This window comes from Mizuhopecten yessoensis, unplaced genomic scaffold (genome assembly GCF_002113885.1).
Source record: "Mizuhopecten yessoensis strain PY_sf001 unplaced genomic scaffold, ASM211388v2 scaffold10415, whole genome shotgun sequence".
NCBI classification, from domain to species: domain Eukaryota; kingdom Metazoa; phylum Mollusca; class Bivalvia; order Pectinida; family Pectinidae; genus Mizuhopecten; species Mizuhopecten yessoensis.
The window spans coordinates 120855-136505 of NW_018408535.1; the positions used below are offsets into that span (position 1 = coordinate 120855).

At 39.2% G+C, this 15651-nt stretch overlaps 1 protein-coding gene across 12 annotated transcripts in view; it reads left to right on the top strand.

Annotated features, from left to right (window-relative positions):
* LOC110460518 (MAP kinase-activating death domain protein-like) overlaps positions 1–15651 on the top strand; it is a 119694-nt gene that overhangs the window by 8618 nt on the left and 95425 nt on the right. For all 12 annotated transcript variants that reach the window (XM_021513467.1, XM_021513475.1, XM_021513474.1 and 9 more), the window contains exon 3: positions 10879–11020. In XM_021513467.1, the coding sequence (XP_021369142.1) occupies positions 10879–11020 (142 nt within the window). The remainder of the gene's footprint in view (positions 1–10878; positions 11021–15651) is intronic.

Here is a 15651-nt window from a genome sequence, read left to right on the forward strand (position 1 = left end):
TTTGGTAACTGTAAGAGACAGTCAATATGGCCTCCCTGCAGAATGATCCGAGATTTTGGTAACTGTAAGAGACAGTCAATATGGCCTCCCTGCAGAATGATCCGAGATTTTCTGCTGTGCCTTTTGCGTATAACTTTGGGACATTAAAGATTTACCAAGATGATCTGCTATCCCTTGATGGCAAAACTTTCGACCTCTATCTCTGCCTACAACCTTTTTTTAGCAATGTCTTCTTAGACACCCGTCCTCTTATGACCTTAAATGATACAACTTAGACATTATGAACATGTATTGTTGTCGTTTTTACGTACTTTTCATCTTGTCATGAGAAGTCATCAAGTAGAAGTTATGTTTGAAACCTTGACAACTGACATAGTAATATGGTGGGTGATCAGTCAATACATTAAACTGTTTTAAACTTAATTAAAAAGATAACATGTAACCGTTATATATAGAAACACTCATGACCATGCATACATGAAACAATTGACTGAAACATTAATAAAGATCTACTCTCAATCCTAGGTTTGTAAAGTTTTCATTTTGTAAATATGCAATTTAAACGTTCCTATTCTGATAACTTAAAACTTGTGTTTCTCTAATCTTCATGTAACTTTAATCTTCACATTTCAACACTATATGCTCCCTACAGAATCTGTAACAGGTTAAATCCTAGGACCTGTAAACAGAGGTTATCAGAACATGACCTCTAGGACCTGTCACAGAGGTTATCATAACATGACCTCTAGGACATGTAAACAGAGGTTATCAGAACATGACCTCTAGGACCTGTAAACAGAGGTTATTATAACATGACTTGTAGGACCTGTAAATAGAGGTTACCATAACATGACTTGTAGGACCTGTAAACAGAGGTTATCAGAACATGACCTTTATGACCTGTAAACAGAGGTTATCAGAACATGACTTGTAGGACCTGTAAATAGAGGTTATCATAACATGACCTGTAGGACCTGTAAACAAAGGTTATCGGAACATGATCCATAGGACCTGTAAACAGAGGTTATCAGAACATGACCTGTAGGACCTGTAAACAGAGGTTATCAGAACATGACTTGTAGGACCTGTAAATAGAGGTTATCATAACATGACCTTTATGACCTGTAAACAGAGGTTATCATAACATGACTTGTAGGACCTGTAAACAAAGGTTATCGGAACATGATCCATAGGACCTGTAAACAGAGGTTATCAGAACATGACCTGTAGGACCTGTAAACAGAGGTTATCAGAACATGACCTCTAGGACCTGTAAACAGAGGTTATCAGAACATGACCTCTAAGACATGTAAACAGAGGTTATCAGAACATGACTTGTAGGACCTGTAAACAGAGGTTATCATAACATGACTTGTAGGACCTGTAAATAGAGGTTATCAGAACATGACCTCTAAGACATGTAAACAGAGGTTATCAGAACATGACTTGTAGGACCTGTAAACAGAGGTTATCAGAACATGACCTGTAGGACCTGTAAACAGAGGTTATCAGAACATGACTTCTTGATCTAGGACATGTAAATAAAGGTTATCAGAACATGACCTCTAGATCTAGGACATGTAAATAAAGGTGATTAGAACATGACCGCTAGACCTAGGACATGTAAATAAAGGTGATTAGAACATGACCTCTAGATCTAGGACATGTAAATAAAGGTGATTAGAACATGACCTCTAGATCTAGGACTTGTATACTTGAATTTTAACAAATATGAACTACAGGACCTGTGTACACAGATTATAGTGCATCATAAGCTACCAAGTCCTGCAAACATATTTTGCCAGAACAAGGTTTAAACACAAGGTTTTGGGTCTTGTGTGTTGAAGATGTAATCTAATAATTGAATTCAACTTCCTAGAACAGACTCCCATACAAATGTTTGAGCCAGCAGCTATACAAAGCTTTGAAAACAATATAAATTTACATTTCAAAAATTTGATAAAATTTGCAACTCTTTTGAAAGCTCCTGCATTGTTCAAAAACTCTCATTTATGTTTTGTTACTTTTTGAGGACAAAAGGGAAAGAGTTCCAAATGGTCTTGTAAATCTAGCTCTGAGATTTCCCTGACAATTGAGTGGTTATGTGTAATTAGAAATGATTTTGTATGGCGACAGACATCTCCTGTTGCCTCCATCGTGGTCTGCGAGATGACCCTAGACATTGTGACATAGCTAAAGAAAGATTTGCCCAGTAGAGATACAAAATTGGTATAGGAGGCCCTGACAATAGCTTTGTAGCGAGAATCAGATGTAGTTATGAGCAACATCTGAATTGGTATAGAAAATCAATATTTTGGCCTTTCAAGTCAAGATACCGACAAGTATAAATGCTAAGCATAAATGCTCGGCACAGACTCAACAAGATAATGGCTGACTCCTGTCATTTTAAAGGGATGGAGATATGTACTTGTTAGAGCTAAAACAAGTATCTCTATTATATGGTCTTACTAAAAACAAGGTAAAATTACCATAAGGAAATTGTTCAGCGTTCTACATATTTTTGGGATCACTTTTGATGAAAACACCACCTTTTAGTTGCACAACTTGGACAGATGAAAAATTCACAAGAAAATCAAGTTTAAGATAAAAATGACTCCATAAAAATTGATCACACACGGTAAGTTATTATAAAACGGTGTTTTCACTAAATGAATACAGGTATACATGTATATGAAGGGAACACTTTGATAATTTGATTGTCACCTTTTTATCTATGGCTAAGTTTAAATCTGTTGAATAAGAATGATCAGGGATGTCATCTTGGACTGCTGGATATATATACTGTGGGCATGTATTTTCCTCTGTGTCTTTTTTTGATAGTGTTTTAAATTTTAATGGTAACAAGGTAATCATGTGAAACAAACTGGGCAACTTCACAAAGATCACTAAAATTTAAAACCAGAACTTGTGAAGTTACAGCATTTAGGGGAAAACCACAAACCTTTTGGAAAGGAAGTTTTATTAAATTCTGGAATATGGTACATATATGTACATGCAAAAGGCTTCACAACTTAAACTTGTTGTTTTATCAGAATTGAAATAAAAAAAGAAATCTGAATCAAATGAACACTGACATTTCCTGTTATTATAGAGAAATTGTACACAAAGAAATACTGGTTTTTAGTTTAGTTCTATATATCATGAATCAGTATGAAACCAAAATGATGAAATATGCCTGATTGCTGTCGGAGACAATCATAATGGTATTTAGGTACTGGGTTTGTAATGGACCCTGAAACGGACCCAGTAACAAGCCAAAGCTGAGAGATCATGTGGCACCAAGCGTCTGGGTAATAAATTGGCTGGTACAACTACTGTCGCGGATCACTGTTCAGTACGGGGTCTTTATCCAATCAGTACAAACCTATCCCTAAGGACAGACACACATCAACGTCATATAGTGGCTATATTTGGCTGGCATCATGTTAAAGACCAAAATTGACAATTTGTTTGTCAGAGAAAGAACATAAAAGACTAGCTTAATGTCAGTGGATTTGGATAACAAGAAGGCGAGTAATGTTGAATTCTGACACCTTACGTCCTTATCAAGTTCAACCATTTCAAATGAATAAATCTAGTATCTCATAAATATTTGACAATTTTTTCAAATGGAATATTTTTCAGTCATGTCTAATATCAGAAAACAACTTAAAATGTTTAAAGAAATGTAAACTGATCATTACTTCAAAATTTGTCACTTTCTAATGCTGATAATAGTCGGGCTACTTAATTAAACTTCATTGTTAAAAAACAAAGAATGGTTTGCTAATGATCATGATACTTTATGAAGTTTTACCAAGTTTATATTTTTCAAATCCATTTGGAACTTGAATACATTTGTACAAGAATTGGTAAAAGTTTAATTGTTTCTCTGCATGGTACTAGGATTTTGCAAAATACAAATTGCTCTTATATTTCTGATTAAATCATCCCAAGTTCTGCTCATGAAGTGGCAACTTGACAATTCCAAAGACTCCAAATTATGTTTTTGATTTTACAAACAAACAGGAAAAATACATCTTTTCAGGTAAAATAAGATATTGGACCTTTCTATCAGTTAGCATGCTCAGGCTTCGCAGAATCTTGCCTATAATGGGATAATGATACTGATTAAAGTGGGTAAATTTAATGAAGTACAGTACAATATCTTACACAAGCGATATGGTCCATTTATGGCTGCCGACTAGCTAAAGCTTATGGTCTAGGCGAAATATGTATCTTATTATGTTATACTATTTAAAGTAGAAAACAATATGAAATACTGTCTGTTATACATATTAATATTGTTGCTTATATGAAATAAGCGTTTTAAAGCTATGCTAAATCTGAAGTTTATGCCAGCTGTAGGAAGTTTATGAATTAAGCACCATTGATACACCAATAAAACTTAAGAACTACATTTTTAGGTCACCTGAGCTTTAGCTCCATCGTCCATCGTCCGTTAACATTTTACATTTTCAACTTAAGCTGAAATTCTGGCTAAGGGATTTCATTAATATTTCATGGGAAGGTTACTGACATCTCCCTGACCAAGTGTTGTTATTTTTCAGGTTGATCAGAAATCCAATATGGCCGTCACGGCCGCCATTTTGAAAAAACTATTTCAAACTTAAAGTCAAGTTCTGCTAGGCCGATTGAACTAAAACTTGGTAGGAATGATCGAATCATGGTCCTGACAAAGTGTTGTTATTTTTCAAGTCAACCAGGAATCCAATACGGCCGCCATGTCCGCCATTTTGAAAAACTACATCAAGCTTAAAGTCTTAAGTTATGCTGGGCCGATTGAACTGAAACTTTGTAGGAATGATCGACTCATAGTCCTGACAAAGTGTTGTCATTTTTCGGGTCGATCAGCAATCCAATATGGCCACCACGGCCGCCATTTTGAAAAACTATTTCAAACTTAAAGTCAAGTTCTGCTAGGCCGATTGAACTAAAACTTGGTAAGAATGATCAAATCATGGTCCTGAAAAAGTGTTGTTATTTTTCAAGTCAATCAGGAATCCAATATGGCCGCCATGTCCGCCATTTTGAAAAACTACATCAAGCTTAAAGTCTTAAGTTATGCTGGGCCGATTGAACTGAAACTTTGTAGGAATGATCGACTCATAGTCCTGACAAAGTGTTGTTATTTTCCGGGTCAATCAGAAATCCAATATGGCCACCACAGCTGCCATTTTGAAAAACTATTCAAACTTAAAGTCATGTTCTACTTGGCCGATTGAACTGAAACTTTGTAGGAATGATCGACTCATGGTTCTGACAAAGTGTTGTTATTTTTCTGGTCGATCAGAAACACAATTTGGCTGCCATGGCCACTATTTTGAAAATACCTATTTCAAACTTAAAAACAAGTTCTAATAGGCCGATCTAACTGAAAATCGGTCTAGGAATGATAAGCTCATGGTCCTGACAAACTTAAGATAATTATATACATAACAAATTTTTACTCAAAATGGTACATATTTCAACAACAAAAATAAATAATGTAGGACTCAGGTGACCATTAAGGCCCATGGGCGTCTAGTTTATCAGTAAGGTCATGGGATTAGCTCTATAACATTAAAGCAGTTTGGAAAATTTCTACCGATGAAGTGACCATTTTGAGCGAGAGAAAACTAGAAATCAGTACCAGTTACACATGACCATTTTGAGCGAGAGAACAAGGAATCAGTACCACCCACACATGACCATTTTGAGTGAGATAGAACTAGGAATCAGTACCAGTCACACATGACCATTTTGAGTGAGATAGAACTAGGAATCAGTACCACCCACACATGACCATTTTGAGTGAGATAGAACTAGGAATCAGTACCACCCACACATGACCATTTTGAGTGAGATAGAACTAGGAATCAGTACCACCCACACATGACCATTTTGAGTGAGATAGAACTAGGAATCAGTACCACCCACACATGACCATTTTGAGTGAGATAGAACTAGGAATCAGTACCACCCACACATGACCATTTTGAGTGAGATAGAACTAGGAATCAGTACCACCCACACATGACCATTTTGAGTGAGATAGAACTAGGAATCAGTACCACCCACACATGACCATTTTGAGTGAGATAGAACTAGGAATCAGTACCACCCACACATGACCATTTTGAGTGAGATAGAACTAGGAATCAGTACCACCCACACATGACCATTTTGAGTGAGATAGAACTAGGAATCAGTACCACCCACACATGACCATTTTGAGTGAGATAGAACTAGGAATCAGTACCACCCACACATGACCATTTTGAGTGAGATAGAACTAGGAATCAGTACCACCCACACATGACCATTTTGAGTGAGATAGAACTAGGAATCAGTACCAGTCACACATGACCATTTTGAGTGAGATAGAACTAGGAATCAGTACCAGTCACACATGACCATTTTGAGTGAGATAGAACTAGGAATCAGTACCAGTCACACATGACCATTTTGAGTGAGATAGAACTAGGAATCAGTACCAGTCACACATGACCATTTTGAGTGAGATAGAACTAGGAATCAGTACCAGTCACACATGACCATTTTGAGTGAGATAGAACTAGGAATCAGTACCAGTCACACATGACCATTTTGAGTGAGATAGAACTAGGAATCAGTACCAGTCACACATGACCATTTTGAGTGAGATAGAACTAGGAATCAGTACCAGTCACACATGACCATTTTGAGTGAGATAGAACTAGGAATCAGTACCAGTCACACATGACCATTTTGAGTGAGATAGAACTAGGAATCAGTACCAGTCACACATGACCATTTTGAGTGAGATAGAACTAGGAATCAGTACCAGTCACACATGACCATTTTGAGTGAGATAGAACTAGGAATCAGTACCAGTCACACATGACCATTTTGAGTGAGATAGAACTAGGAATCAGTACCAGTCACACATGACCATTTTGAGTGAGATAGAACTAGGAATCAGTACCAGTCACACATGACCATTTTGAGTGAGATAGAACTAGGAATCAGTACCAGTCACACATGACCATTTTGAGTGAGATAGAACTAGGAATCAGTACCAGTCACACATGACCATTTTGAGTGAGATAGAACTAGGAATCAGTACCAGTCACACATGACCATTTTGAGTGAGATAGAACTAGGAATCAGTACCAGTCACACATGACCATTTTGAGTGAGATAGAACTAGGAATCAGTACCAGTCACACATGACCATTTTGAGTGAGATAGAACTAGGAATCAGTACCAGTCACACATGACCATTTTGAGTGAGATAGAACTAGGAATCAGTACCAGTCACACATGACCATTTTGAGTGAGATAGAACTAGGAATCAGTACCAGTCACACATGACCATTTTGAGTGAGATAGAACTAGGAATCAGTACCAGTCACACATGACCATTTTGAGTGAGATAGAACTAGGAATCAGTACCAGTCACACATGACCATTTTGAGTGAGATAGAACTAGGAATCAGTACCAGTCACACATGACCATTTTGAGTGAGATAGAACTAGGAATCAGTACCAGTCACACATGACCATTTTGAGTGAGATAGAACTAGGAATCAGTACCAGTCACACATGACCATTTTGAGTGAGATAGAACTAGGAATCAGTACCAGTCACACATGACCATTTTGAGTGAGATAGAACTAGGAATCAGTACCAGTCACACATGACCATTTTGAGTGAGATAGAACTAGGAATCAGTACCAGTCACACATGACCATTTTGAGTGAGATAGAACTAGGAATCAGTACCAGTCACACATGACCATTTTGAGTGAGATAGAACTAGGAATCAGTACCAGTCACACATGACCATTTTGAGTGAGATAGAACTAGGAATCAGTACCAGTCACACATGACCATTTTGAGTGAGATAGAACTAGGAATCAGTACCAGTCACACATGACCATTTTGAGTGAGATAGAACTAGGAATCAGTACCAGTCACACATGACCATTTTGAGTGAGATAGAACTAGGAATCAGTACCAGTCACACATGACCATTTTGAGTGAGATAGAACTAGGAATCAGTACCAGTCACACATGACCATTTTGAGTGAGATAGAACTAGGAATCAGTACCAGTCACACATGACCATTTTGAGTGAGATAGAACTAGGAATCAGTACCAGTCACACATGACCATTTTGAGTGAGATAGAACTAGGAATCAGTACCAGTCACACATGACCATTTTGAGTGAGATAGAACTAGGAATCAGTACCAGTCACACATGACCATTTTGAGTGAGATAGAACTAGGAATCAGTACCAGTCACACATGACCATTTTGAGTGAGATAGAACTAGGAATCAGTACCAGTCACACATGACCATTTTGAGTGAGATAGAACTAGGAATCAGTACCAGTCACACATGACCATTTTGAGTGAGATAGAACTAGGAATCAGTACCAGTCACACATGACCATTTTGAGTGAGATAGAACTAGGAATCAGTACCAGTCACACATGACCATTTTGAGTGAGATAGAACTAGGAATCAGTACCAGTCACACATGACCATTTTGAGTGAGATAGAACTAGGAATCAGTACCAGTCACACATGACCATTTTGAGTGAGATAGAACTAGGAATCAGTACCAGTCACACATGACCATTTTGAGTGAGATAGAACTAGGAATCAGTACCAGTCACACATGACCATTTTGAGTGAGATAGAACTAGGAATCAGTACCAGTCACACATGACCATTTTGAGTGAGATAGAACTAGGAATCAGTACCAGTCACACATGACCATTTTGAGTGAGATAGAACTAGGAATCAGTACCAGTCACACATGACCATTTTGAGTGAGATAGAACTAGGAATCAGTACCAGTCACACATGACCATTTTGAGTGAGATAGAACTAGGAATCAGTACCAGTCACACATGACCATTTTGAGTGAGATAGAACTAGGAATCAGTACCAGTCACACATGACCATTTTGAGTGAGATAGAACTAGGAATCAGTACCAGTCACACATGACCATTTTGAGTGAGATAGAACTAGGAATCAGTACCAGTCACACATGACCATTTTGAGTGAGATAGAACTAGGAATCAGTACCAGTCACACATGACCATTTTGAGTGAGATAGAACTAGGAATCAGTACCAGTCACACATGACCATTTTGAGTGAGATAGAACTAGGAATCAGTACCAGTCACACATGACCATTTTGAGTGAGATAGAACTAGGAATCAGTACCAGTCACACATGACCATTTTGAGTGAGATAGAACTAGGAATCAGTACCAGTCACACATGACCATTTTGAGTGAGATAGAACTAGGAATCAGTACCAGTCACACATGACCATTTTGAGTGAGATAGAACTAGGAATCAGTACCAGTCACACATGACCATTTTGAGTGAGATAGAACTAGGAATCAGTACCACCCACACTTGACCATATTGAGTGAGATAGAACAAGGAATCAGTACCACCCACACATAACCATTTTGAGTAAGATAGAACTAGGAATCAGTACCACCCACACATATTGATCTACGTTGATCAGCGGCCTCCACAGAGGGTTGATCCAGTATACAGTCACACTTGGCAGGCTGCCAGACTGCGATCAATAATCTTGGGAGAGCTCCCATCAGGCTAATGAATGGGATGTGTGGTTCAAAATGGCCCTCTGGAAGCTAGGACGAGGCAAGCCTTTAGCTAACTTATAGAGTGTTGCTGATGCATTAGCACAGAGATATTTTCAGAGCTCCTTGTGAGGAATTGGCTGATTATTGGCACGCTGTTTATAAGAAAATGTGATTATCTGGCAGTCCCTTCTTCGTACATATTAGAGTCTTCACTCTCTGACTTTACAACTGCAGTAATTTCCCCTGCTTTCTTTTCTCATTGATTCTGAGATCTAGAGATGTAGGCTATACATATGCATACAATGTACAGTGTTTTGAATTAGTGCTTTATCCTACCTGTGCATGGCTGCATCTAACTCTACCTTGATACAGATAAGCATATTTAAGAGGGTGAAGAAATACAGATAAGCACATTTAAGAGTTTTAATTAATACAGATAAGCACATTTAAGAGGGTAAATAAATACAGATAAGCACATTAAAGAGGGTAAATTAGGACAGATAAGCAAATTTAAGAGGGTAAGTAAATACAGATAAGCACATTTAAGAGGGTAAATTAATACAGATAATCACATATAAGAGGGTAAATTAGTACATATAATCACATTTAAAAGGGTAAATTAGTACAGATAACACATTTAAGAGGGTAAATTAATACAGCTAAACACATTTAAGAGGGTAAATTAATACAGATAAGCACCTTTAAGAGGGTGAATTAATACAGATAAGCACCTTTAAGAGGGTATACATGTCAGATAAGCACATTTGAGAGGGTAAATTAATATAGATAATCACATTTAAGAGGGTAAATTAATACAGATAAGCACATTTAAGAGGGTAAATTAGTACAGATAAGCACATTTAAGAGGGTAAATTAGAACAGACAAGCACCTTTAAGAGGGTAAATTAGTTCAGATAAGCACCTTTAATAGGGTAAATTAATACAGATACGCACATTTAAGAGGGTAAATTAGTACAGATAAGCACATTAAAGAGGGTAAATTAAAACAGACAAGCACATTTAAGAGGGTAAATTAGTACAGATAAGCACCTTTAAGAGGGTAAATTAGTACAGATAATCACATATAAGAGGGTAAATTAATACAGATCAGCACCTTTAAGAGGGTAAATTAGAACAGACAAGCACCTTTAAGAGGGTAAATTAATACAGATAAGCACCTTTAAGAGGGTAAATTAATACAGATAAGCACATTTAAGAGGGTAAACTAATATAAATATATATGGTGATATTAATGTTACAGAGACACAGTATGGGGTGTGCTGACAGGACAAGGTACAGACAACATTACAGGACTGGTGATGCACGAGGTTAAAGAGATCGAAACTTGGATCCTACGACTGCTTAGTGCACCTGTACCGGTACCAGGCAAGACACGGGTAGAGGTAAGCATCTTATTCTACTACGTGTACATCTACTACGTGTACATCTACTACGTGTACATCTACTACGTGTACATCTACTACGTGTGTACATCTACTACGTGTGTACATCTACTACGTGTGTACATCTACTACGTGTACATCTACTACGTGTACATCTACTACGTGTACATCTACTACGTGTACATCTACTACGTGTACATCTACTACGTGTACATCTACTACGTGTACATCTACTACGTGTACATCTACTACGTGTACATCTACTACGTGTACATCTACTACGTGTACATCTACTACGTGTACATCTACTACGTGTACATCTACTACGTGTACATCTACTACGTGTACATCTACTACGTGTGCATCTACTACGTGTACATCTACTACGTGTACATCTACTACGTGTACATCTACTACGTGTACATCTACTACGTGTACATCTACTACGTGTACATCTACTACGTGTACATCTACTACGTGTACATCTACTACGTGTACATCTACTACGTGTACATCTACTACGTGTACATCTACTACGTGTACATCTACTACGTGTACATCTACTACGTGTACATCTACTACGTGTACATCTACTACGTGTACATCTACTACGTGTACATCTACTACGTGTACATCTACTACGTGTACATCTACTACGTGTACATCTACTACGTGTACATCTACTACGTGTACATCTACTACGTGTACATCTACTACGTGTACATCTACTACGTGTACATCTACTACGTGTACATCTACTACGTGTACATCTACTACGTGTACATCTACTACGTGTACATCTACTACGTGTACATCTACTACGTGTACATCTACTACGTGTACATCTACTACGTGTACATCTACTACGTGTACATCTACTACGTGTACATCTACTACGTGTACATCTACTACGTGTACATCTACTACGTGTACATCTACTACGTGTACATCTACTACGTGTACATCTACTACGTGTACATCTACTACGTGTACATCTACTACGTGTACATCTACTACGTGTACATCTACTACGTGTACATCTACTACGTGTACATCTACTACGTGTACATCTACTACGTGTACATCTACTACGTGTACATCTACTACGTGTACATCTACTACGTGTACATCTACTACGTGTACATCTACTACGTGTACATCTACTACGTGTACATCTACTACGTGTACATCTACTACGTGTACATCTACTACGTGTACATCTACTACGTGTACATCTACTACGTGTACATCTACTACGTGTACATCTACTACGTGTACATCTACTACGTGTACATCTACTACGTGTACATCTACTACGTGTACATCTACTACGTGTACATCTACTACGTGTACATCTACTACGTGTACATCTACTACGTGTACATCTACTACGTGTACATCTACTACGTGTACATCTACTACGTGTACATCTACTACGTGTACATCTACTACGTGTACATCTACTACGTGTACATCTACTACGTGTACATCTACTACGTGTACATCTACTACGTGTACATCTACTATGTGTACATCTACTACGTGTACATTTACTACGTGTACATCTACTACTGTATCTATCACCAAACCGTGTTCAACCTAATGTCCATGAGTATGCTACAAAAGTGACTCATTTGTCTTTACTTTTCCGAAAAATTATGAGTTCATAAAAAATAATATATTTCCAAGGACTCTTACTTACTCCTAAAGTGAGTGCAGGAAGGTAGGCTTACTAACTACCTCCTAAAGTGATGGAGAGTGCAGGAAGGTAGGCTTACTAACTACCTCCTAAAGTGATGGAGAGTTGAGGAAGGTATGCTTACTAACTACCTCCTAAAGTGATGGAGAGTTGAGGAAGGTAGGCTTACTAACTACCTCCTAAAGTGATGGAGAGTTGAGGAAGGTAGGCTTACTAACTACCTCCTAAAGTGATGGAGAGTTGAGGAAGGTAGGCTTACTAACTACCTCCTAAAGTGATGGAGAGTTGAGGAAGGTAGGCTTACTAACTACCTCCTAAAGTGATGGAGAGTTGAGGAAGGTAGGCTTACTAACTACCTCCTAAAGTGATGGAGAGTTGAGGAAGGTAGGCTTACTAACTACCTCCTAAAGTGATGGAGAGTTGAGGAAGGTAGGCTTACTAACTACCTCCTAAAGTGATGGAGAGTTGAGGAAGGTAGGCTTACTAACTACCTCCTAAAGTGATGGAGAGTTGAGGAAGGTAGGCTTACTAACTACCTCCTAAAGTGATGGAGAGTTGAGGAAGGTAGGCTTACTAACTACCTCCTAAAGTGATGGAGAGTTGAGGAAGGTATGCTTACTAACTACCTCCTAAAGTGATGGAGAGTTGAGGAAGGTAGGCTTACTAACTACCTCCTAAAGTGATGGAGAGTTGAGGAAGGTATGCTTACTAACTACCTCCTAAAGTGATGGAGAGTTGAGGAAGGTAGGCTTACTAACTACCTCCTAAAGTGATGGAGAGTTGAGGAAGGTATGCTTACTAACTACCTCCTAAAGTGATGGAGAGTTGAGGTTGGTATGCTTACTAACTACCTCCTAAAGTGATGGAGAGTTGAGGAAGGTAGGCTTACTAACTACCTCCTAAAGAGATGGAGAGTGTTGGAAGGTAGGCTTACTAACTACCTCCTAAAGTGATGGAAAGTGCAGGAAGGTGCAGGCTTCATTTAACCTAGAACTTTAACCCTCTCTTCAGTTAAGGAGGAAAAGAGGGAGGATAACTTAACACAAATGGGATTCTTTACCAACTCCATGGTTGATGAAGAGAAGACAAAGACTAGCCTAGGGTTTTGATAAACTCCTCAGTTGATGAAGAGAAGACAAAAACTAGCCTAGGGTTCTAATAAACTCCTCAGTTGATGAAGAGAAGACAAAGACTAGCCTAGGATTCTGATAAACTCCTCAGTTGACAAAGAGAAGACAAAGACTAGCCTAGGGTTCTGATAAACTCCTCAGTTGATAAAGAGAAGACAAAGAGTAGTAGCGGAAAGATATAGTAACAACCTTTATATATCTAGAAGTGAAACCCACTCCTTACATGATAAAGAGAAGACAAAGGCTGATTATAACCTTGGGTGTTGACCCCCTCCTAGGGTGTTAGATGAAGAGATTATACCTTAGGGCCAAACCCAACTCCTCATATGATGAGTGTCACAGTCTAAGGTTCTAGTTAACTCCTCAGTTGTCTAGGAAGAGGAACCATCACCTAAGGAGGAGAAGAGGATCACTAGCCTCAGTTGTGATAGAGTGGTGTCTAGGAAGAGGAACCATCACCTAAGGAGCAGAAGACAACGGCTAGCCTCAGTTGTGATAGAGTGGTGTCTAGGAATAGGAACCATCACCTAAGGAGCAGAAGAGGACCACTAGTCTCAGTTGTGATAGAGTGGTGTCTAGGAAGAGGAACTATCACCTAAGGAGGAGAAGAGAACCACTAGCCTCAGTTGTGATAGAGTGGCGTCTAGGAAGAGGAACCATCACCTAAGGAGCAGAAGACAACGGCTAGCCTCAGTTGTGATAGAGTGGTGTCTAGGAAGGGGAACCATCACCTAAGGAGCAGAAGAGGACCACTAGTCTCAGTTGTGATAGAGTGGTGTCTAGGAAGAGCAACCATCACCTAAGGAGCAGAAGAGGACTACTAGCCTCAGTCGTGATAGAGTGGTGTCTAGGAAGAGGAACCATCACCTAAGGAGGAGAAGAGAACCACTAGTCTCAGTTGTGATAGAGTGGTGTCTAGGAAGAGGAATCATCACCTAAGGAGCAGAAGAGGACCACTAGCCTCCGTTGTGATAGAGTGGTGTCTAGGAAGAGGAACCATCACCTAAGGAGCAGAAGAGGACCACTAGCCTCGGTTGTGATAGAGTGGTGTCTAGGAAGAGGAACCATCGCCTAAGGAGGAGAAGAGGATCCCTAGCCTCAGTTGTGATAGAGTGGTGTCTAGGAATAGGAACCATCACCTAAGGAGCAGAAGAGGACCACTAGTCTCAGTTGTGATAGAGTGGTGTCTAGGAAGAGGAATCATCACCTAAGGAGCAGAAGAGGACCACTAGCCTCGGTTGTGATAGAGTGGTGTCTAGGAAGAGGAACCATCACCTAAGGAGCAGAAGAGGACTCCTAGCCTCAGTTGTGATAGAGTGGTGTCTAGGAAGGGGAACCATCACCTAAGGAGCAGAAGAGGACCACTAGCCTCCGTTGTGATAGAGTGGTGTCTAGGAAGAGGAACCATCACCTAAGGAGCAGAAGACAACGGCTAGCCTCAGTTGTGATAGAGTGGTGTCTAGGAAGAGGAACTATCACCTAAGGAGGAGAAGAGAACCACTAGCCCCAGTTGTGATAGAGTGGCGTCTAGGAAGAGGAACCATCACCTAAGGAGCAGAAGAGGACTCCTAGCCTCAGTTGTGATAGAGTGGTGTCTAGGAAGGGGAACCATCACCTAAGGAGCAGAAGAGGACCACTAGCCTCAGTTGTGATAGAGTGGTGTCTAGGAAGAGGAACTATCACCTAAGGAGGAGAAGAGAACCACTAGCCTCAGTTGTGATAGAGTGGCGTCTAGGAAGAGGAACCATCACCTAAGGAGGAGAAGAGGACCACTAGCCTCAGTTGTGATAGAGTGGTGTCTA